This window comes from Garra rufa, chromosome 12 (genome assembly GCF_049309525.1).
Source record: "Garra rufa chromosome 12, GarRuf1.0, whole genome shotgun sequence".
NCBI classification, from domain to species: domain Eukaryota; kingdom Metazoa; phylum Chordata; class Actinopteri; order Cypriniformes; family Cyprinidae; genus Garra; species Garra rufa.
The window spans coordinates 18,107,026-18,133,113 of NC_133372.1; the positions used below are offsets into that span (position 1 = coordinate 18,107,026).

Consider the following 26,088-nt stretch of genomic DNA (forward strand, 5'->3'; position numbering starts at 1 on the left):
GCCTGACAAATTTCGAGGTCTCGCCATGGATATAAAACTTGTTATAACTCAGCCATAAAATGTCCGATTTCCCTCAAACTTCACATATTCGATAAGAGTCCTGGCCTGAACACATCTGAAGGCCAATATTCTATTATAATCACAGCGCCACCTGTTGGCAACAGGAAATGACTTGTATCAAACTCCTCCTAGAGATTTAATGATATCAACATTATATTTGGTCATTCTGATCTAGAGGCCTTAGAGATGTTAAATTGCGAAGATCTTGAGTTTTCGTTAAAGGGCGTGTCTGTGGCGGCGTGACAAAGTTTGATGTTTCGCCATGGACATAGAAGTTGTTATAACTCAGCCATAAAATGTCCGATCTGCCTCAAACTACACAGGTTTGGTAAGAGTTCTGGCCTGAAGATACCTAAAGGACAATATTCAGATATTATCATAGCGCCACCTGTTGGCAGCAGGATATATCATATCTTTCACTAACTCAAACATACCAAGGCCAATCTGCACCAAACTTCATATGTTTGATAAAAGTGCTGGCCTGAACACATCTAAATGCCAATATTCAGTTATAGGCATAGCGCCACCAGCTGGCAGCAGGAAATTTGGCACTTTTAAGTGACTTTGACATATTTCTCCTATTTTTACTCTATTAAAAGCATACTGCCCACCATTAGCTGTGTTCCTGAAGCCACCGGTCGGCGGTGAGCCCGTGTGCGAGGGCCCGTTCATCGCTGCTTGCAGCTTTAATTAGGGCCCGAGCACCGATGGTGTGAGGACCCTATTGAATCTGCTCCGTTTATTATTATTATTATTATTATTATTCTTCTTCTTCTCCAAAGTGAATCGCATTTTAGAGGACCTAAACATTCCCGAAAACTCACAAAACTTTGCACACACATCAAACCTGGCGAAAATTTACGTCTGATTTGGGTTTCAGAATTGGGTGTGGCAAAATGGCTCGACAGCGCCACCTTTAGACGTTCAGCGGTGTGCGCTTTCAGCTGTGATTCACGTACATGCACGGAAATCGGTACACACATGTAACACACCAAAACCTACAAAAAAGCCTCTTGGAGCAAAATCCGGAACCCAACAGGAAGTCGGTTAATATTAATATTCTCAACAAAATTTGTGTCATTTTTGCCTTTTTCAGGTGTCGTACTTGAACGAACTCCTCCTACAGATTTATTCGGATCAACGCCAAATTTGCTGAGTCTAGTCTAAAGCCCTTTGTGACGTTAAATTGTGAAGATCTAGAGTTTTCATCGGAGGGCGTGTCCGTGGCGGCCTCGCAAATTTCGATGTTTCGCCATGAAAAAGGAAGTTGCTATAACTCAGGCATACAATGTCCTGTCTGTCCCAAACTTCACATGTGTGATAACACTCCTGACCTGAAGACATCTACATGCCCATATTCAGTTATAGTCATAGCGCCACCTGCAGGCAACAGGAAGTGTCATGCTGTACTCTACAACCAACTCCAACTAGAGATTTATTCAGATCAACACCAAAATCGGTCAGTCTAATATAAAGGCCATAGCGATGTTAAATTGTGAAGATCTTGAGTTTTCGGTAAAGGGCGTGTCCGTGGCAGCCTGACAAATTTCGAGGTATCGCCATGGATATAAAACTTGTTATAACTCAGCCATAAAATGTCCGATTTGCCTCAAACTTCACATATTAGATAAGAGTCCTGGCCTGAACACATCTGAAGGCCAATATTCTATTATAATCACAGCGCCACCTGTTGGCAACAGGAAATGACTTGTATCAAACTCCTCCTAGAGATTTAATGATATCAACATTATATTTGGTCATTCTGATCTAGAGGCCTTAGAGATGTTAAATTGCGAAGATCTTGAGTTTTCGTTAAAGGGCGTGTCTGTGGCGGCGTGACAAAGTTTGATGTTTCGCCATGGACATAGAAGTTGTTATAACTCAGCCATAAAATGTCCGATCTGCCTCAAACTTCACAGGTTTGGTAAGAGTCCTGGCCTGAAGACACCTAAAGGCCAATATTCAGATATTATCATAGCGCCACCTGTTGGCAGCAGGATATATCATATCTTTCACTAACTCAAACATACCAAGGTCAATCTGCACCAAACTTCATATGTTTGATGAAAGTGGTGGCCTGAACACATCTACATGCCAATAATCAGTTATAGGCATAGCGCCACCAGCTGGCAGCAGGAAATTTGGCACATTTAAGTGATTTTCATTTATTTTTCCTACATTTACTGTATTGAAAGCATACTGCCCACCGTTTGCTGTTTTCCTGAAGCCACCGGTCGGCGGTGAGCCCGGGTGCGAGGGCCCGTTCATCGCTGCTTGCAGCTTTAATTATTATTATTATTCTTCTTCTCCGGAATGAATCGCATTTTTGAGGGCCTAAACATACCCGAAAACTCATGAAACTTTGCACACACATCAAACCTGGCGAAAATGGATGTCTGATATGGGTTTCATAGATGGGTGTGGCAAAACGGCTCGATAGCGCCACCTTTACACGTTCCGCGGTGTGCGCTTTCAGCTGTGATTCACGTACATGCATGAAAATCGGTACACACATGTAGTTCACCAATACCTACAAAAAAGCCTCCTGGGACAAAATCCGAAACCCAACAGGAAGTCGGTTATTATTAATTTTCTTAGCAAAATTTGTGTCATTTTTGCCATTTTCAGGCGTGGTACTTGAACGAACTCCTCCTAGAGATTTACTCCGATCAACAGCAAATTTGGTGAGTCTAATCTAAAGCCCTTTGTGACGTTAAATTGTGAAGATCTAGAGTTTTCATCGAAGGGCGTGTCCGTGGCGGCCTCGCAAATTTCGATGTTTCGCCATGAAAAAGGAAGTTGCTATAACTTAGGCATAAAATGTCCGATCTGTCCCAAACTTCACATGTGTGATAACACTCCTGACCTGATGACATCTACATATCCATATTCAGTTATAGTCATAGCGCCACCTGCTGGCAACAGGAAGTGTCACGCTGTACTCTACAACCAACTCCTCCTAGAGATTTATACAGATCAACACCAAAATAGGTCAGTCTAATATAAAGGCCTTAGTGATGTTAAATTGTGAAGATCTTGAGTTTTCGGTAAAGGGCGTGTCCGTGGCGGCCTGACAAATTTCGAGGTCTCGCCATGGATATAAAACTTGTTATAACTCAGCCATAAAATGTCCGATTTGCCTCAAACTTCACATATTCGATAAGAGTCCTGGCCTGAACACATCTGAAGGCCAATATTCTATTATAATCACAGCGCCACCTGTTGGCAACAGGAAATGACTTGTATCAAACTCCTCCTAGAGATTTAATGATATCAACATTATATTTGGTCAGTCTGATCTAGAGGCCTTAGAGATGTTAAATTGCAAAGATCTTGAGTTTTCGTTAAAGGGCGTGTCCGTGGCGGCGTGACAAAGTTTGATGTTTCGCCATGGACAAAGAAGTTGTTATAACTCAGGCATAAAATGTCCGATCTGCCTCAAACTTCACAGGTTTGGTAAGAGCCCTGGCCTGAAGACACCTAAAGGCCAATATTCAGATATTATCATAGCGCCACCTGTTGGCAGCAGGATATATCATATCTTTCACTAACTCAAACATACCAAGGTCAATCTGCACCAAACTTCATATGTTTGATGAAAGTGGTGGCCTGAACACATCTACATGCCAATAATCAGTTATAGGCATAGCGCCACCAGCTGGCAGCAGGAAATTTGGCACATTTAAGTGACTTTGACATATTTCTCCTTTTTTTACTGTATTAAAAGCATACTACCCACCATTTGCTGTGTTCCTAAAGCCACCGGTCGGCGGTGAGCCCGTGTGCGAGGGCCCGTTCATCGCTGCTTGCAGCTTTAATTATTATTCTTCTTCTTCTTCTTCTTCTCCAAAGTGAATCGCATTTTAGAGGACCTAAACATTCCCGAAAACTCACAAAACTTTGCACACACATCAAACCTGGCGAAAATTTACATCTGATTTGGGTTTTAGAATTGGGTGTGGCAAAATGGCTCGACAGCGCTACCTTTAGACGTTCAGCGGTGTGCGCTTTCAGCTGTGATTCACGTACATGCACCGAAATCGGTACACACATGTAACTCACCAATACCTACAAAAAAGCCTCTTGGAACAAAATCCGGAACCCAACAGGAAGTCAGTTAATATTAATATTCTCAGCAAAATGTGTGTCATTTTTGCCTTTTTCAGGTGTCGTACTTGAACGAACTCCTCCTACAGATTTATTCGGATCAACGCCAAATTTGCAGAGTCTAGTCTAAAGCCCTTTGCGACGTTAAATTGTGAAGATCTAGAGTTTTCATCAGAGGGCGTGTCCGTGGCGGCCTCGCAAATTTCGATGTTTCGCCATGAAAAAGGAAGTTGCTATAACTCAGGCATAAAATGCCCGATCTGCCCCAAACTTCACATGTGTGATAACACTCCTGGCCTGAAGACATCTACATGCCCATATTCAGTTATAGTCATAGCGCCACCTGCAGGCACCAGGAAGTGTCATGCTGTACTCTGCAACAAATTCCTCCTGGAGATTTAATCAGATCAACACCAAAATCGGTCAGTCTAATAAAAAGGCTTTAGCGATGTTAAATTGCGAAGATCTTGAGTTTTCGTTGAACGGCGTGTCCGTGGCGGCCTGGCAAATTTCGTGGTCTCGCCATGGATATAAATCTTGTTATAACTCAGCCATAAAATGTCCGATTTGCCTCAAACTTCACATGTTCGATAAGAGTCCTGGCCTGAACCAATCTGAAGGCCTATATTCTATTATAATCACAGCGCCACCTGTTGGCAACAGGAAATGACTTGTACCAAACTCCTCCTAGAGATTTAATGATATCAACATTATATTTGGTCAGTCTGATCTCGAGGCCTTAGAGATGTTAAATTGTGAAGATCTTGAGTTTTCGTTAAAGGGCGTGTCCATGGCGGCCTGACAAAGTTTGATGTTTCGCCATGGACATAAAAGTTGTTATAACTCAGCCATAAAATGTCCGATCTGCCTCAAACTTCACATGTTTGGTAAGAGTCCTGGCCTGAAGACATTTAAAGGCCAATATACAGATATTATTATAGTGCCACCTATTGGCAGCAGGATATATCATATCTTGCACTAACTCACACATACCAAGGTCAATCTGCACCAAACTTCATATGTTTGATGAAAGTGCTGGCCTGAACACATCTACATGCCAATAATCAGTTATTGGCATAGCGCCACCAGCTGGCAGCAGGAAGTTTGGCACATTTAAGTGACTTTGATCTATTTTTCCTACATTTACTGTATTAAAAGCATACTGCCCACCGTTTGCTGTGTTCCTAAAGCCACCGGTCGGCGGTGAGCCCGTGTGCGAGGGCCCGTTCATCGCTGCTTGCAGCTTTAATTATTATTATTATTATTATTTTTTCAATGTTTTGGGGGATTTCGGGGACCTTAACATACACGAAAACTCTTGAAACTTTGCACACACATTGGAACCTGCGGCCATCAGGGCCGGACAGACTTTGACATGGGGGGGTCACCTGGGGGGGGCATGGCACAGTGTTAAATATTGCGACTTTTAAAGGGCTCTGGAGCGCACAACGGTTGACCTACAGTCACCAAAATGCATACACATATAGACCTCATCGGGCCGAACAAATTTCACACTCATAGTCCGTGCTTCGCTAAACAGGAAGTCGGCTGTTCAGGGATGTCTAAAAATTGCATGCAATGGAATTTGAAATACTCCTACTAGGCCTTTCCACCGATGGCCACCAAACTCGGTCAGCATGATCTCAAGACATTGGGGATGCAAAATTGCCAGGGGATTTTTGATATCTCGAACGGTTTGACCGTGACGGGACGACAAATTTATGGCGAGAAATGAGAAACAGGAAGTGCCTAATAACTTTGGCATACTTTGTCTGATTTTGACCAAACTTCAGCAGTTTGTTTGTCGTCTGATGCCGATCACAGAGATGTGACTATTATGAGTCAAAGTTATAGCGCCACCAACTGGCCGCAGAAAGCGTGACGTTTTTGAAATGCTTTAAACTCAGCCTCTTAATTTTACTCAATTTGCTTCAAACTTCATCACAATAATGTCAAAACACGACCGATAAGAATCTGTGAAGGGCGTTATCCATAACTTTTATCATGTTGCCATGGCAACGTGTCAAACTTTAACTTTAGTTTTTTGTGTTTTTGAGACACTTAAAATGCTTAGAATTTCATGAAACTCAACACACACATCTGTATTAATGACAGTTAAACACTGATAAAAGCCCATAAATGGGCGTGGAGCAGGCGCTCCATAGCGCCACCTTTTGACAAAAGTTGGGGGGTTACTTTGTCCTACAGTCACCAAACTCGGTAAATATATTGGACTCATCAAGCCGGACAACTTTCTAATTTACACCCATTAGCTACGACGAACAGGAAGTCAGCTATTTTTAGTTAAATATGGATTTTTGGAAAAATCAAGCTGTGGAATTTGAAATACTACTCCTAGACCTTTCCACCGATGGCCACCAAACTCGGTCAGCATGACCTCAAGATATTGGGAATGCAAAATTGCCAGGGGATTTTTGGTATCTCGAACGGTTTGGCCGTGGCAGGGCGACAAATTATGGCGAGAAATGAGAAACAGGAAGTGTCTAATAATTTTGACACACTTTATCTGATTTTGACCAAACTTTAGCAGTTTGTTCGTCGTATGATACCGATCACAGAGATGTGACTATTATGAGTCAAAGTTATAGCGCCACCAACTGGCAGCAGGAAGTGTGTTGCTTGCAAAACGCTTTTAAATCAACCTCTTAATTTTACTCAATTTGCTTCAAATTTCATCAGAATAATATCAAAACACGGCCGATGAGAATCTGTGAAGGGGTCCTTGATACATCAAACGCTGTTGCCATGGCAACGTGTCAAACTTTTACATTTGTTTCCTGTGTTTTTAAATATAGCTGTGAATAAATTCATATCACTCATAGCAGAATCAGACATCTCACACCAAACTATGTCAACATGATGCCAAGATACTGAAGATGCTAAATTGTGAACGGCTTTGGGATATCTTGAATGGTGTTGATGTGGTGATTTATGAAAGTAACAGTAAAAAAGATTAAGAGTAATCTTCATATATCTTTAAATTGCATTATTCTAACTCAGGGGTTCCCAACCTTTTTTACTCCGGGGCCCCCCTCCTTCTCCGGCCAATTTTGCAAGGCCCCCCTATGCCTGACATGTCATCTTATACTGTACTTCCACAGTAAAGAAAAAATAATTTATTTTTAAACTTTTTTTATTAACCAAAACATTTGTTTTGCCTTAATTATTCTTCTACTGCATGTTATAAAAAAAACCTCAAAATTCAAATAAAATTTAAATTAAAACTTCAAATATACCTTATAATCTTTAAAGAAAACCTCTGCTCAATTCTAACTTTTAAAATTATTTTACTTCAGACATTCTTTACAACTTAAGAGTACTTTTTCTTAAATAAGTGAACCTGCTCTACAACAGGGAGATACCAAAAGACCACTAAACCTATCCCTTTGAACTTGACTGACTGAATAGCTACTGTTTGTATCCATTAAAAAAAAAAATACACAAATTCAAACTACAGCAAATACATTCTAAATCTGTTGAAACACATCGATGTGAAGGTTCGACCAAGACGGGATCAGTGAACTCTGTCAGTGCGCGCCTGATACTCATAAACACCGAGCCTTACTCCTCTTCTATGGGTGAGCATCTATTATAAAACACTCACATTAATTTGGACAACTAGGCAAATGTTTGTAATTTCACGCAAAAATACGATAGGGATCAGAGCCCCGAGAGCGCGCATAGTTTGTGAATCAATAGCAGACTTATGCGTGTCTCATGCACGACTCTGATTTACACAAGACATTAGGCACGCGCAAGTTCGTTATTATGACACTAATCGTTTTTACCTTTTACCTTTACGACGGTTTGCTTCATGCGTGCAGCCGAGAGATGTAACATTAGTTTGCGTACAGCATTTGGAAGTTTTGAGCCGCCATTCAGTCTGTATTTAACAGTGCGATGAGGCTTGCTGCGCCGAGTCTGAAGCAATCAATCACAGAACACGAGAGAGGCTGTGCTTTTATTATTCTCATTTAGCGCATTAATAATGAAATTAAACAATTATAGGATAATATTTACATTAATTTTAAGATATCTCGCGGCCCCCCTGGAGGATCACTGAGGCCCCCTAGTGGGTCGCGACCCCCCGGTTGGGAACCGCTGTTCTAACTCATCAAAACTTTTTAACTTATAAAGAACAAGACATTCTTAGGGAATCTGAGTAGTTTCAAAATGTTATCATGCTCAGAGGCCCCAAAAACATTATAAAAGTGTAATATATGTTTGTCATTTTAAGGCTCTAATACCAGGAATGAACACTAGAGGTCCTCATAAGATAAGGTATCGTTTGCCTCTAATGCTATTTACCTCATTCTCAGTGTATAAGAATGACAATAATCCATAGAATCAGTTGATATGTGCTGTACTGTCAGTGTACTTTTACATTATTATTTTGTATAGGTGCTTAAAGAGCATTAAAATCTTTTTTTTTTTATCTTTTAAGGAAAAATTATATGATTTATATACATATATACACTGTCACTGATAGAACAAAAAAATCTTATAAATATGACACTATACTGCTCAGGTCACTTAATTAGAATGAGAAACAAATACATCAACTAAGTTAATATGTATTTATTTTTAATATATTTGTTTATAATTATTTTACAGATGCTTATAGATCATTAAAATAATATTTAAAAATAGTTGTAGATCATAAAACATGGTTACTATTTAAAATAGGGTCTCTTTTAACAATGGTTAATGAACTAACAAACACGAACGAACAGCGAACAATTTATTTGTACTCGATTTTCTTCAAACTTCATCAGAATAATGTAAGAACATGGCCGATGAGAGTCTGTAAAGGCGTCCCTTATGCATTAAATACTGTTGCCATGGCAAATAAAAAAAATAAAAATACATTCAAATATTTGTTTCCTGTGTTTTTGAGGCAGATAGCGTGCTTAGAATTTCATTTTCCATTTTCAATTTTCAATGATTTATTATATATTTAAAGTGCAGCATCCTAACTCTTTGAAACTTTTTCATACAAATAACTATTCATTCTGATCAAACACAGTTAATTTCATACTTATACAAAACTCCACGTATGAAAGAAAATAAAAAAACATATCTGATCTCACTCTGCTCTGCACTCTATGTGTGTGTTTGTGTGGTAAGTGGCTGAGTGTAAGGAGGGGGGATGGGTGGTAAGAGAAAGAGTCAGAGAGGAGGAGAGACAGTAAGGGTTAGTCCAAAGGGTTACTGTGAATGCATGTGCCAACCGGGCACCGTTTTCCTGATGCTATCGGGATGGCGACTGCACAGTCGGCGAGGGCCCGGTCATCGCTGCTTGCAGCTTTAATTAGGGCACGAGCACCGATGGTGTGAGGACCCTATTGAATCTGCTCCGTTTATTATTAGGGCCCAAGCACCGATGGTGTGAGGACCCTATTGGATCTGCTCCGTTTATTATTATTAGGGCCCGAGCACCGATGGTGTGAGGACCCTATTGGAATTGCTCCGTTTATTATTAGGGCCCGAGCCCAAAAGGGCGAAGGCCCTATTGTTCTTCTAAGGGTTCTTATTAGGGCCCGAGCCCAAAAGGGCGAAGGCCCTATTGTTCTTCTAAGGATTCTTATTTTTTTTTTTTTTTTTTTTTTTTTGTTAACCTTCCGGGCACTTAAGGGGGTCTTAACATACTCAAAAACTCTTGAAAATTTGCACACGTCGGAATCTGCGGCCATCAGGACGTCACAGAGGCTGGTACCGGGGCGTGGCAAGGGGACTCTACAGCGCCCCCTGGAATTTTGAGGGCCATATAGCACACATACTTGAACGTACACATATGAAACTCGGTACACATATATAACTCATTGAGCTGAACAACTTTTGTACTCTATGTCATTTTCTCAACGCAACAGGAAGTGAGATATTTAGGGCTGTGTAAAAAGCGCATGCTCTGGAATTTAACGTACTCCTCCCAGGATTTCCATACGATTGTCACCAAACTCGGTCAGCATGATCTCAAGACATTGGGGACGCTAAATTGCGAGGGGATTTTTGATATCTCGAACGGTTTGGCCGTGGCAAGGCGACAAAGTTATGGCGAGAAATGAGAAACAGGAAGTGTCTAATAACTGTTGCACACATTGCCGGATTCTGATGAAACTTCACCAGATTGTTCGTTGTATGATGCCGATTCCATAAATGTGACTATTATAAGTCAAAGTTATAGCGCCACCAACTGGCAGCAGGAAGCGTGTCATTTTCAAAATGCTTTGAAATCAGCCTCTTAATTTTACTTGATTTTCTTTAAACTTCATCAAAATCATGTCAAAACACGGCCGATAAGAATATGTAAAGGGGTCGATGATAAATCAAATGCTGTTGCCATGGAAACATGTCAAACTTTAAAATTAGATTCCTGTCTTTTCGAGGCAGATAACATGCTAAGAATTTCATGAAACTCAACACACATCAATATTAATGATAGTTAGACACTGGCAAAAGGTCATAAATGGGCGTGGAGCAGGCACTCTATAGCGCCATCTTTTGACAAAAGTTGGGGGGTTAGTTTTTCCTACAGTCACCAAACTCTGTACATATATTGTTCTCATCAATCTGGACAACTTTCTAAATTAAACTCATTAGCTAAGACCAACAGGAAGCCGGATATTTCCATTTGAATGTGTTTTTTTGGAAAAATCAGGCTGTAAACAAATTCACACTTCTTCTAAGAACAACCAGCTATTCACACCAAACTTTTTTAACATGAAGAGAAGATTCTGAAGATGTTAAATTGCGAGCGGATATTGGATATCTTGAACGGTGTTGACGTGGTGATTTTTTAAAGATGTAGTAAAAAACATAACCGTCATTTTTTTTATATCTTTAAAGTGCAGCATCCAAACTCTTTACAACTTTTTTCACACAGAGATCTAATCATTCTGAGCAAGTGCTGTAAATAAAAAAAATATACAAGCTTCTATGAATTAAAGAAAATTTAAAAAAGAACTCAGAAACCTCACTATGCCTGACTGTGTTCAGTCACTGCAGAATGACAGTTAGACTGACTAAAGGGGGGAGGGGTGAAAGGGAGAGAGGGAGAGAGGGGTAGAGAATGAAACATGCTATCAAAACACGGCTGATGAGAATATGTAAAGGGGTCGATGATAAATCAAATGCTGTTGCCATGGCAACGTGTCAAACTTTAAAATTAGGTTCCTGTCTTTTTGAGGCAGATAACATGCTTAGAATTTCATGAAACTTAACACACACATCAATATTAATGATAGTTAGACACTGGCAAAAGGTCATAAATGGGCGTGGAGCAGGCACTCTATAGCGCCATCTTTTGACAAAAGTTGGGGGGTTAGTTTTTCCTACAGTCACCAAACTCTGTACATATATTGTTCTCATCAAGCCGGACAACTTTCTAAATCAAACTCATTAGCTAAGACCAACAGGAATCCAGCTATTTTGATTTGAATGTGGATTTTTAGAAAAATCAGGCTGTAAACAAATTCACACTCCTAAGAACAACAAGCTTTTCACACCAAACTTTTTTAACATGAAGAGAAGATTCTGAAGATGTTAAATTGCGAGCGGATTTGGGATATCTTGAACGGTGTTGACGTGGTGATTTTTTAAAGATGTAGTAAAAACATAACCCTAATTTTTTATATCTTTAAAGTGCAGCATCCAAACTCTTTAAAACTTTTTTCACACAGAGATCTAATCATTATGAGCAAGTGCTGGTAATATCATAATTATTCAAGCTTCTATGAATTAAAGAAAATTAAAAAAATAAATCAGTAACCTGCTGTCACTGGGCTGACTGTCTGTGTTGACACTAAGAGTGACTGAAGGGGGGAGGGGTGAAAGGGAGAGAGACCAGTGGAACGTGCTATTTTGCTTAAGACCATCTTTGAGGAAGATGCACATTGCTGTGTAGTGTAATCTACTGTCTACTGTCTAATCTAACTGTGTTCATGTTCATGTTAATTCACAGTACATAAACTAATGTTAAAATATACTATTTTACCATTAAACAATATATGAATACTTTTTTTTAGCTTAATATTAATTAACATTAATAAATACTATTTAATTATTGTTCATGTTAACTAATATAGTTAATGTTAACAAATGAAACTGGTTGGCAATTTAATATATTGTGTGTATGTGTCTGTGTGTTGATTTTAAAGTTTAACCCTTTCAATTCAGTAAACTTTAAATCCAAACTGGCTGAGGGTTACTGTGAATGCATGTGCCAACTGGGCAACGTTTTCCAAATTGATTCTTTCTTAGTTATGTAGCGCTTAAAAGTGATGTCTTATAACAGTAGTCACCTGCAAAGCAATATCCACACACAAATTGTACAGATAGGTAACGATGACATTTAAGCAGAAGTGGTGGACGTAAAGCAAGCAATAATAACATTTTGTTATCATCATGAATTACATGTTCTTATTATCATCATCATCATCAGAATATAGGGAAAATGTTTCCTATATTTTGAACGGCTTTGGGATATCTTGAACGGTGTTGATGTGGTGATTTATGAAAGTAACAATAAAAAAGATGAAGAGTTATTTTCATATATCTTTAAATTGCATTATTCTAACTCATCAAAACTTTTTACATATAAAGAACAAGAAATTCTTAGGAAATACGTGTAGTTTCAAAATGTTATCATGCTCAGAGGCCCCAAAAACATTAAAAGTGTCATATAAATTTGTCAGATTAAAGCTCTAATACCAGGGATGAACACTAGAGGTCCTCATAAAATAAGGAATCGTTTAACCTCTAATGCTATTTAGCTCATTGTCAGTGTATAAGAATGACAATAATCCATAGAATCAGTTGATATGTACTGTACTGTCAGTGTACTTTTACATAATTATTTTGTATATGTGCTTAAGAGATAAAAAAAAGATTTTAATGCTCTTTAAGGAAAAATTATATGATTTAAATACATATATACACTCACTGATAGAACAAAAAATCTTATAAGTATGACACTATACTGCTCAGTTCACTTAATTAGAATGAGAAACAAATACAAACAGGCCAAAAAAAATCAACTAAGTTAATATGTATTTATTTTTAATATATTTGTTTATAATTATTTCACAGATGCTTATAGATTATTAAAATAATATTTAAAAATGCTTGTAGACCATAAAACATGGTAACTATTTAAAATAGGGTCTCTTTTGTTAACAATGGTTAATGAACTAACAAACACGAACAAACAACGAACAATATATTTGTACTCGATTTTCTTCAAACTTCATCAGAATAATGTAAAAGCCCTGATGCATCAATGCTGTTGCCATGGCAAATAAATAAAAATAAAAAATACATTCAAATATTTGTTTCCTGTGATATTTAAGGCAGATAGCGTGCTTAGAATTTCATTTTCCATTTTCAATTTTCAATGATTTATTATATATTTAAAGTGCAGCATCCTAACTCTTTGAAACTTTTTTCATACAAATAACTATTCATTCTGATCAAACACAGTTCATTTCATAATTATACAAAACTCCACGAATGAAAGAAAAAAAAAAATCATGTCTCACTCTGCTCTGCACTTAATGTGTGTGTTTGTGTGGTAAGTGGTTGAGTGTAAGGAGGGGGGATGGGTGGTAAGAGAAAGAGTCAGAGAGGAGGAGAGACAGTTAGGGTTAGTCCAAAGGGTTACTGTGAATGCATGTGCCAACTGGGCACCGTTTTCCTGATGCTATCGGGATGGCGACTGCACAGACGGCGAGGGCCCGGTCATCGCTGCTTGCAGCTTTAATTTTACTTGATTTTCTTTAAACTTCATCAAAATCATGTCAAAACACGGCCGATAAGAATATGTAAAGGGGTCGATGATAAATCAAATGCTGTTGCCATGGCAACATCTCAAACTTTAAAATTAGATTCCTGTCTTTTCGAGGCAGATGACATGCTTAGAATTTCATGAAACTCAACACACACATCAATATTAATGATAGTTAGACACTGGCGAAAGGTCATAAATGGGCGTGGAGCAGGCACTCTATAGCGCCATCTTTTGACAAAAGTTGGGGGGTTAGTTTTTCCTACAGTCACCAAACTCTGTACATATATTGTTCTCATCAATCTGGACAACTTTCTAAATCAAACTCATTAGCTAAGGCCAACAGGAAGCCGGCTATTTTCATTTGAATGTGGATTTTTGGAAAAATCAGGCTGTAAACAAATTCACACTCCTTCTAAGAACAACCAGCTGTTCACACCAAACTTTTTTAACATGAAGAGAAGATTCTGAAGATGTTAAATTGCGAGCGGATTTTGGATATCTTGAACGGTGTTGACGTGGTGATTTTTTAAAGATGTAGTAAAAAACATAACCGTAATTTTTTTATATCTTTAAAGTGCAGCATCCAAACTCTTTACAACTTTTTTCACACAGAGATCTAATAATTCTGAGCAAGTGCTGTTAATATAAATTTTATACAAGCTTCAATGAATTAAAGAAAATTAAAAAAATAAATCAGAAACCTGCTGTCACTCTGGGTGAATATCTCTACTGTATGTGTGTGCGTTCAGTCAGGGTGAGAGAAGTTCATTGCAGGGGGGGAGGGGTGAGAGGCAGAGAGGGTGACAGAGTAGAGAGCCATGCTACAGACCATCTTTGAGGAAAAAATGCACATATGTAGTGTAATTACATAAATATGTCTGATCTTTGAGAGTCTGATATTTTGAGAAAATATAAAGGGTCACTAAGTCTTTCATTGTTTGTATTTTGCAGTTGTTGTTTTTTTATTTATTTTTTACTGAACTGTACCATGAACTTGTCCTATTCAGTCACATAGCAAAAGATTTTAAAAAATACAACTTTTTAGCATGAGCAATTTATCTTCATTGATAGACAATATTTTCACAGTGTTATTTATTGAATATAAAATTATAATAATTAAAAATTTCAAGACAAACTTTTTCAACAAAACAAACTTTGCTGTTATCTGTTCAAAACATCTGAAAACCATCATTTTAAGATCAGTTATATATATATATATATATATATATATATATATATATATATATCGCCCCATTAAAATACTCAACTTGATTTTTAAAGATATTTTTAAAGAATGAAGCGTTTATAGAGCACTTTATTGTGTATTGCTGTACACCCACATGAACTGTGTTCATGTTAATTCACAGTACATAAACTATGTAAGAATACTTTTTTTAGCTTAATATTAATTAACATTAATAAATGCTATTTATTTATTGGTCATGTTAACTAATATAGTTAATGTTAACAAATGAAACTGGATGGCAACATTTTATATTTTGTGTGTATGTGTCTGTGTGTTGATTTTAAAGTCTAACCCTTTTGAATTCTGTAAACTTAAAATCCAAACTAGCAGAGGGTTACTGTGAATGCATGTGCCAACTGGGCACCGTCTTCCTTATTGATTCTTAGTTATGTAGCGCTTAAGAGTGATCTCTTATAACAGGAGTCACCAGCAAAGCAATTTCCACACAAAAATTGTACAGATAGGTAACAATGACATTTAAGCAGAAGTGGTGGACGTAAAGCAAGCAATAATAACATTTTGTTATCATCATGAACCATGTTCTTATCATCATCATCAGAGTATAGGGAAAATGTAGCATATTGATTCACAGTTGGCATTATGTGAAGTCCTTGCATTGATTGCATTTAATTAAATCAACATTATATTTGGTCAGTCTGATCTAGAGGCATTAGAGATGTTAAATTGTGAAGATCTTGAGTTTTCATTAAAGGGCATGTCCGTGGTGGCCTGACAAAGTTTGATGTTTCTGCATAGACATAGAAGTTGTTATAACTTAGCCATAAAATGTCTGATCTGCCACAAAATTCACAGGTTTGGTAAGAGTCCTGGCCTGAAGACACCTAAAGACCAATATTCAGATATTATCATAGCGCCACCTGTTGGCAGCAGGATATATCATATATTTCACTAACTCAAACATACCAAGGTCAATCTGCACTGAACTTCATATGTTTGATAATAGTGCTGGCCTGAACACATCTACATGCCAATAATCAGTTACAGGCATAGCGCCACCATCTGGCAGCGGCAAGTTTGGCACATTTAAATGACTTATGACATATTTTTTCTATATTTACTGTATTAAAAGCATACTGCCCACCGTTTGCTGTTTTCCTGAAGCCACCGGTCGGTGGTGAGCCCAGGTGCGAGGGCCCGTTCATCGCTGCTCGCAGCTTTAATTTAGATTTGCTTTTTTAAATTCGTTTTATTTTGATATAGTTTTCAAATTTGCAATAAAATTTAGTTTAGTTTTTATTAGTTTCATTAACAATTTTGTTAGTTTTAGTTTAGTTTCTATTTTGTGAACACATTTCTATTTAGTTTTTATATAGTTTAGTTTCAGTTTTAGTGTTTTAGAGATCAAACAGAGATCAAGATTTCTTCGCAATTCTAAACTAAGCAAAATAATGTGAGACAAAATATCAATTGCTGCAGTCTATTTAAAAGTGTTTAATTCATTTGAATGAATTATTAATCATTTAATACATAGAATATATTTAATACACCAATTTATAATATTCAATTTATGAAAAAGTGGTTTGAATGAATAAATGACTTGCTCACAAAAACATTACTGAATGAATCTGTGTTTTTTAATCAATCTCTATGCAATGACAAATACATTTTTTAACAGTCACTTGTTTCCACCAAGTGGCCAAACAATGCAATCGACACAAACGTTACTTGAATCGCCAGTTACTCTCAAAAGATGACGTGCTCTATTTTGAACTTTTTATCAGACTATTGCTGTGATAATATGAATGACTGGGTATTTGAAAAGATGGTTTGTGGAGCTGTTTTTTACATAAACATGATGACTGCTCTCTCTGTCAGCAGCAGTGCAAATACAGATTTGAATGTTCCGGTAAGACTTTTTCAAAGGTTTAATAGACATGGGGAATCAATTTCATTTACATTTGAGATCGTTTGGGTGTTTGAATCTCTAAATACTTTAAATATTAATCAGCTCTAGTATATTGGTTTGATCGCTTGTGTTACATAAAAAAATAATAATAATTTTGCCTAAAACTGATGCAGTAGCCTAGATTTAACGCAGGTGCTGTTCAGGTCGCTGTCTTTATTTTTCCACCATGGGGTGAGGACGTAATGATTACAAATTATTTTTGATAATTATTATTTTATTTCAGTTAGTTTTTCAATAAAAGTTGTTAGTTTTGTTTCGTTCTATTAAATTTGTTAAGCACTGTATAAAGTGAACAAAGTTTAAATCTCCACATTAAAAATTAAAAGAATAGCCTAATATAGATAATAAAGACGAATAAAAACAAACTCAGTGTTAACCAACAGATGAGAAGAATGTTCTGCAAGAACACGCGTTCACTTTGCTTAAAGTCCGGTTTACTGTCATTTCTCTATATAAAAGGCGGCTATGAAGCGTCTGATATTTATATATCATTATAATTACACACTGTTATCCCTTTACAGTTCCTACTCGTCATAAATATGTGTATATGTGTTTTCTTTTAATGACATATTTCAGCACAATTAATGTTTTACTTAAACAAGAGTATTAATTGTCTCCCTCTCTGTATTCCGGCTGTCTGACACGCTCATTCAGTAAAGATTTAAACTTAACACAGAATGTCAGGATGGACTTTTATGCAAAAATGGAAATGCTTTTGTAAATTTGTGACATTTACAGATAAGGACATGACTGTAAACAGAAAGTTTTCATGCTGAGGATGCAAACGAATCTGGTTGCTTTTTACGCTATTAGCTTAAAGTTTAAAATGAGGAATTCTCATGTTTTGGGCAGCTTGGATCACTTAACTCTCCTGTAGCATCTCATTTTGTTTCCTCCACTATTTTTAGATGCATTTTGCCCATAGAAATTCAGTGCTGTATTTTGACATGACCCTCTGAAGTTGTATGTGCACTGTGGGCGGACCCAATTAATCGGTAATGAGAATCGTTGTCGATGATTTTCATTATCGATTATAATCAATTTTATCGATTAGTTGTTGCAGCCCTACTTTTAATTAGCGAGTCCGTTTCCTGTGCACAAAATGGATAAGCCAATAGCCATGCATTTCACCAGTGTCTAGGCACAAGTGTTGTAATCAATCTTCATTTTGATTCAATAGTTTTGATTCTATTCTATTAACTTTCAGGATCAAGGTTTATAGTCTATGCCATTTTCTGTTATTGTGTGAACAAAAATTCAACATCATTTGTCTTATGCAAATATCCAAAATAAATGTTTTTTTTTTGACACTGTTTATCATAACATGATAGATGTAGGCCCCTATGTTCAAGGGGCAACGTCTAACACACATGAACGGATCACCTCTTCCTCTTTACCACTAATTATAGAACAAAATAAACATGAATGGATGTCAGAAGTATAACATGTATAACAACTCACATAATTCAGTTCAAAGGTTTGTCAGTGTCACATGATCCTTCAGAAATCACTCTGATATACCAATTTATTATCAAGGTTAGGGTTAGGATAATGTACGGCTAAATATTTTTGGAACCTCTTATACTTTTTCAGGATTCTTTGATTTAAAAAAAAAAGTGTTTAAAAGAACAGCATTTATTTAAAAAAAATGAGTCATTTATAACAATACACTACTGGTAAAAGGGTTTAGGTTCAGTAAGGTTTTTTTTTTTCTTTCTTTTTTTGAAAGAAATTATGTAGTGTATGCATTGGATGTAATAATACTAATTATGTTATGATTCATTATCAATGTTCTCAACATGATCCTAAGAATCTATCAATCAAAATAAAATCTATTATTGTTATTATAGACTTCATCAGATTTTTGTTTTATCATTTTTTTTTTTTACCACAAGGTGGCACTGCCCCAAAACTAGCTTCAGGGCATTGATTATGAATACAGATTCTTATGGTGCGTTCACACCGGACGCGACTTGCGCGGAAAAAACGCGCTATTCGCGCGTAGTTGAACGCTTGAACATTTGAGTTTACTCGCGCCATTCGCGCGGTAAAATTCGCGTCATTCGCGCGTGACATTTTCTTCACAACAGACGCGAATTCGCGTCATGGGAGGGGCTTCTGCCACTCGTCAGCAGGAAAGTAGTTGTAAAATAGGTGAATGAGCTCAATTTGCCAGCTTTAGCTTGCTTGTAGTCTCAATATGTATGTATATGTAGGTCAAATTGAGTAAAGAGCGTTTTTTAAAACTAACCAGATTGTCCGACCTCTTCACTCACTTTCTTCCTAGCCAAATCCTTTTTATTCCTGTTTCTACAAAAGTCCAAAGATGTATCGTACCGCTCCGAGTAACCACAGACAGCAACGGTGATTTTGTCCTCCATTGTTGTTTCGGATTTCTGCCTCCGTCACTACTAGAGCAAGCTCCTGATTGGTTAACGCGGCACGGATTTTCGCCAAAGTTCAGATTTTTGAACTCGCGCGATTCGCGCGAATGGCGCGGCAATCGCTTGAAACGCTCAATGCGCGCCGCTTCATTCGCGCTATTCGCGCGTTTCGCGCCGCAGGATGGCTATTCGCGTCTTTGCATTGACTTAACATGTAAATCACTCGCGCTTGCCGCTTCATTCGCGTCCGGTGTGAACGCACCTTTAAAGGTCCACTGAAGTGCCTTGAAACACGCAGCGTTATGCTATGTGGTGATGTAATTTTAAATTAAACAAAAACATATCACCTAGCCCCGCCCACTTCTTTTAAATAGCCAATAGCGTTCCATTTATATCTGCTCGGGCCAGAGCCGTTGAGCTCAGTAAAGTCACATTTGTAAGCTTATGACAGCCACAGTCTAATAAATTACCCCATAGATTCAAAATGAAACTCTTGCTAAAACAAAATAGTGATCATAATCATGCTGAGGCTGTGTAGTTTAATACATGCCGACTGCGCATATGATCTGCTCTGTGCTATCACCAAGTCCGGAGTAGACTATGCTCGCTGCCATGGTTCGCATGACACAACGTGAAACCACACCTCATTTGCCCCAATGGAAACACATTTACACTGTTTGAATCATTCTCTATCGCTTACATTGCGCACTACATGCCATTCACCAAACAAAAAACACTTACACTGTAAACAAGTGACCGATCTTAGCCGCAGATTCAGCGTCTATTTATAGTGCAGGGGGTGGGACACTACGGACTCTAGAGAGCATCTGATTGGACAGAACGTTTGATGAGAAGCTGAAGTGCACGGTGATATCATCAAAATCGTTGATTAATATTGGCGGAAGTGACGAGACTGTACGTTTTGAATGCCCATATCTTGTAATTGTGAATTTTGTCATTGTTTTGAAGCACACTAGCTTATAGATAACTTTAAGGCTAATATATTCATATTAAAGCCAAAAATCTTTAATTTTGATTTCATGGGGACTTTAAAAATACATTAATGTGTTTGTAAAATATAGCATTTTATGACAAATTTCAAAATAGTTGACACCCAAAATGACCAATATGGAAAAAGGTATAATGGTATTTGATCCTAGCAAAAATAAACAAATTTAACATATCCTGACCACTAGGAGGGACTGTGGTAAAACCGGGGGAAGCGGCAAAAATAAACAAATTTAACACATCCTGACCACTAGGTGGGACTGTGGTAAAACCGGGGGGGGAAGCGGCTCCACTTTGCTCGCTACTGTGCATCATCTATCTTTTTTCAGTCTATAGTTGAAACTGTACTCCCAGATCATGGTTATCATAAAACACTAAGTTTGGTCTAAATAGACTAAAGAGTTACAGCCTCTAAAATACCCACAATTGGAGGTAAACTTTTAATTTTTTTACGGGGTAAGAACTCTACTAAAATTAATCATTGCTCTTCCACAGTATCGTACATTCAGATGACAGGTAAACCACACATGGCACCTCACTACCATGGTAAAAATTTAAAACATGGTTTCTGGTGTCGCAAAATGTTTCTGCTGTTTTCCGCATCAGTGTTGTTGAAAATGTCAGCGCTTGTTTCATCTGTGTTTAAACTAGATTTAAGAATTTAAGTTCAACTGAAATGGCACTTATCAGTTATCAAAGCGTTGCTACTCACATTTTACTGCTGCATGCGACCTTAACTAGCAGTCACCTTGTGACATTGTGAAACTGCATAATTTGTAAATTATACACAGTGGGCAACATATAATGTATTTTTAGAGTCAAGCTACAGGCCATTCGAAATTCATCCACATGCTGTAGTTGGCCCATCCCTGTCCTATAGTTGGACATCCCTGTCCTAGGAGTTTGAAAATCAGGTTTTACGGAAAAATGTAAAATAGCAGAAAGTTTTTCCTTATGGAAATGACAGCATAATCGCTATTTGGATCATAATTGTTTCTAATGTGCAATGCAATGTACTTATTTCAGTTTTTTTATAATAGTAATAATTTATATTAAAAATAAATTAAGTTGTAACAATTCTGTTTTTGATTTGTCATTCTGGTACATGAAGTGTAGATTGATGTGGGAAAAAAAAAAGCTATTTAAAATAGGCAGCAACATAAAACATGGAAAAAAAAATGGGTATGAATACTTTTGAAAGGCACTTTTTACACACACACACACACACACACACACACACACACACACACACACACACACACACACACACATCTAAATAAAGAGGCCCTGTTTGCGCATGGGACCATTTTTGTTGTGGATTGTTTCTATTGTGTTGTGCTAATTTCAACAAGGTGCCTGTCTGTGGTTTAGGTGCAGTGTGAATTGGCTTTTAGGAATGTAAACTATTAATAATAATAAGAATAAGAAGAAGAATAAGAATAAGAATAAGAGTAAGAAGACGAAGAAGAAGATCTTATTAATATCCCCAAAACATTAAATATTTTTTCACATACATTAGTAACATTATTAAGCTTATTAATTAAATAGTAAAATCACAATAATGTCTTAATTTCTTAAATTTCAAGAGATTTTAGCCGAAGACAGCAGTTCCTGTGAAATCTGGTTTAAAAATCCATCTCATTACAAATTTAGTGAAATGCTGAAGTCATCCATTCACCAAAATAGTGTAAATTAAGTAAATGTGATAAAGTGTAACTAGCACACGTTTTTTCCCAAATGCATGTCACATGCAAAGATTGAACTGGCTTTACTGTGAACTAAGGACACTCCAATGCTGGCCACACACTAGATGATTTTAGGCCGATTTTAAGCCCGATTTGCACCCCTGAACAATCAGTGAGTGTGGTCCAGCTCAAGGCTTGTCACAAACGATTTCTAAATCCTCTACTAAAATCCTCTATTGTTTGGTGTCATCACGATTATTTAACTGCTCCCGATCGAGACGAAGCGTCCACAACTAAAATAACTATAAATATTACTCTCGATTAGGCTGCCTCTGACAGGATACCTGTGATCGCCAATGAGAGCAAGTAACTGTCACCTACCAGATGTTGCATGCTTATGTGAAAACGTTCCTACAATCAACAAGTATGTGATCTTGCGGTCTGGTCGAATCATCTAGTGTGCATATTCACAGGATTATAAGGCTAAAAATAAGTTTAAACTGTCTTCATGTCTGTGGTCTCCCATGGTTTTAAAATGAGTTAAGATTTGAAAATCATCTAGTGAGTGACCAGCCTAAGACACTGAAATCAATAAATCATGAGCTACTTGAGAGAACAGTACCGCACTTCATTCTAAAATAGTACAAAAGACTATATACTCATTTCTATTTGTTATATTGCCTATTCAGATCAAACTTCAGAAACCGGTGCAGACGTACCATTATATTTTTTCTGTAGATCAAATTCATGAAACATGACAATATTTTTAAGATTAGATATAGTGAGATTTCACCGCCTTTCTAAATGTATATAGAATACAGCTTAACGTTTTTCTTCTTTTTTTCAACAAAATGAATAGTCTAAATATTTCATTATTTAAAAAAAAAAAAAACAAAAAAAAAACATATGCTCATGACAACTACTGGCCTATTTAAAATTTCACTTTTTTATTCTATACAAAAGCGTATATGCGTATAATTCTGTAAAATAAATAAATTGATTGAATTATTACAAAAAACTGTTATAACAATTATAACCTTAAGTAAGCAGACATGGTCATACAATGATAGTACACAATGTTGTTCATATTTCTTTACATTTCTGCAGAGTGCAACAAATTTGTCATTAAAAAATACTGAGAATGAAAGAAAGCACTAACTTGCACTTGTTAAAGGCCTCCATTGCAGATTTCCATTCCTGCAGTTCAAACTGAACCATGCCGTTAAGATAAGCAGTGTATGCCTGTGGAAGACATAGTATACAGCGGAAAAAGAGCTCAATCAAGTCAGTGTTAAGATGATCTAAGCAACTGTTAATATGTATTAAAAGCACTACAGTGATTCCAGTTATCGGACATATGACACAGGGCCTTTTCCCACCTGTTATGAAAATACATTTTTTTGTGATGTCATCACAAGTGGTCAGAGATTAAAAACTCACTGAAATGACATATGGAGATGATCAAAATCATATATTTGTCTAACCTGAGCTTCTAGTTTGGTCTTGGCATCCACACGGGGACTCTCACACAACTTCTCTAGCTGCTCCCCATGTTTGGCTGCCTTTCGCAGGCGAGACAACAGGTGGAAACGCTTCCGGGGCTCAGTGTTAGCTTCTTGTTTAAGCTGCATGGCATAACTCCATGCTCTTTCTGCTTCCATTAACACTAATAACAGATGTCTTGAAAGAGGAGAGAGAAAGAGGGAGAGAGATTGGAGCCTAGACCAATGACAATATGCCTCTTGTTTACTGAACATATTTTAAGTGCTAAAGATGAACTTACCTGTTGTCTGAAAGCAACTCCACAGTCACTTTCTTCCCAGTAAACTTGTGTCTGTTGCCCATTTTAAAGCCCAGAGTCTTTCTCAATCGACGCAATCGTCTGGAGCAATAACCCCTGTGATGTCAAGAGGAAAGGACCAACATAACTTTGGGTAAATTCTGTCATCGTTTTAATGAAAAAATGGTCTGTTCTACCACGTCTCTTACCTGTAGCGCTGGTAATCTCCGTGCCTGAGCCCATGCTGCTGCTGAGAGTCCTTAATGATCTGCAGGACTGAAGTCAGTGCTAAGGACAATAAACCCAGGACATTTCTATTCTACTACAGCATGCTGGGGTCTAACAAAAGTACCAATAGTGTATACTGCAAGAACTACATATGAGACATCATCCACTATTTCAATCAACACTCCAATATATATGAAACTCTTGATTATACAAAAGAATCCAATTCGCTAGAGTACTGACTAGTGACACGTATCTCGTAAGACCCCCTTATCACTGTACCACACTCCACTAAACAGCTGAATTAATGCTGCTTCTCAGTACTAAGCTAATAATTATCGATTTAAAAGTGAGGATACTCTCCAGGCCAAGATTTTCGTCGATGCTGTTCTCTTTATTTTCCTCCATTTTCCGTATTTTCACCTCATTCTGCTGCTCCGCTGCCATTTTTTGCAAGCACACGTCCGATAAACTAGCGGATGAGGATAACTCTTCTTCTTGTTTTTTCTTCATTGTATGGTTGTCTTGCAAATAAAATAGCATTACCGCCACCTACTGTGCTGTAGTATTAATGTAATAAACTACATACAGTCATGGTCAGAGTTGTTGGTTAACCTTTGTATATGACAAACGAAAGCTGTGAAAATAAATCTGCATTGTTTATTGTTTGTCCATTTCCTTTTTTATTTTTTTTAAATAAAAATGAATAAAAAACATTTAATTAAAATAAATAGAAATGAAAGCCCAAAATTGCTGGTACCTCTAGAAATTCATATGAGCAAAATATCTCTAAAGTATATTCCCATTCATATTCAACATTTTAGCACACCAGGGTAACTAGGAACATTACATTATCCAGCCACGATAAATAATAGGCACCACAAATGCCACATTTTCTTAACCATGATGTTAGAAGGCGAGAAGGGTAGTTTTAGAGGCCATAGACTCTTCAAAGATCACAGCTAGAGAACTGCAGAAAATTGTTACACTAGAGTCAAAAAGCCCCAAAACTATGGTCAGATGAAACTAAAGCAAACACTGAAGATGGACATGGTGCAAAAAAGGATAAAAAATTACTCCAAGTCCATGGTTAAATGGGTCATTCTACGTATTCCTATAGAAATATATGCAACTTTTCGGTCAACTGTAGTATACAAAATCACAGAATACTCATGGAGGCACTTTTAAAAACTTCCTTTACATAGGTGATTTTTACAAAAACATAGTATTGGATCAATACCCCCACCTTCATCTACACAGTTAAAGAGATTAATTCATCAATACTTCCTCAAATAGTACATTTTTACATTATAATTTCCTGTGTGACAGCAGGACTGACGGTGCTGTGACAGGGCCTGACTTTACTGATTATGTTGAAGAAGGAAAAGTTATGTTTTGTGTGCTTTATTTAAGTTTTGATAAGCATTCCTACTTTAAATTATTATTATAATTTTAATATTAATGTAATATTAGTGTGATGATAATATATAAACACATATTTATTTACGACAAATATGGTGAACACAAACTCCGTGAAGACAATGATGAACTCCGTGGGTGATGATGTTATCTCTCGGCTGGGTGGCGCAGTGGCTTGATGGCTGGTGATGACGTGGCGTGAATCTCCCGTGATGAATACAAATCCAGTGACGATCAACGGCGAAATAGACAATCCAACATGAACAAGACCAAGACAAACCAACAAGACAGTCCAACATCCGGATCAACTATCAGACAGGGAAGGAGAGAATGAGGTGAGTATATGTAGCTGATGGTAATGTGAGACACCTGGTGCGGGGACTGATTAGCAGCTGATTCCAATGAGCATGACGTAACCACATGAAGACACCAAATCACGGGA

At 37.3% G+C, this 26,088-nt stretch overlaps 1 protein-coding gene across 1 annotated transcript in view; it reads right to left on the minus strand.

Moving 5' to 3' along the window:
• srp68 (signal recognition particle 68) overlaps positions 1–24,717 on the minus strand; it is a 119,893-nt gene extending 95,176 nt beyond the window's left edge. The window contains exons 1-5 of the mRNA XM_073851569.1: positions 24,587–24,717; positions 24,212–24,278; positions 24,006–24,119; positions 23,707–23,902; positions 23,382–23,464 (exon numbers count right to left, since the gene is read on the minus strand). Coding sequence (XP_073707670.1) covers positions 23,382–23,464; positions 23,707–23,902; positions 24,006–24,119; positions 24,212–24,278; positions 24,587–24,674 — 548 coding nt within the window. The 5' untranslated portion in view covers positions 24,675–24,717. The remainder of the gene's footprint in view (positions 1–23,381; positions 23,465–23,706; positions 23,903–24,005; positions 24,120–24,211; positions 24,279–24,586) is intronic.
• Positions 24,718–26,088: the final 1,371 nt, after the last annotated feature.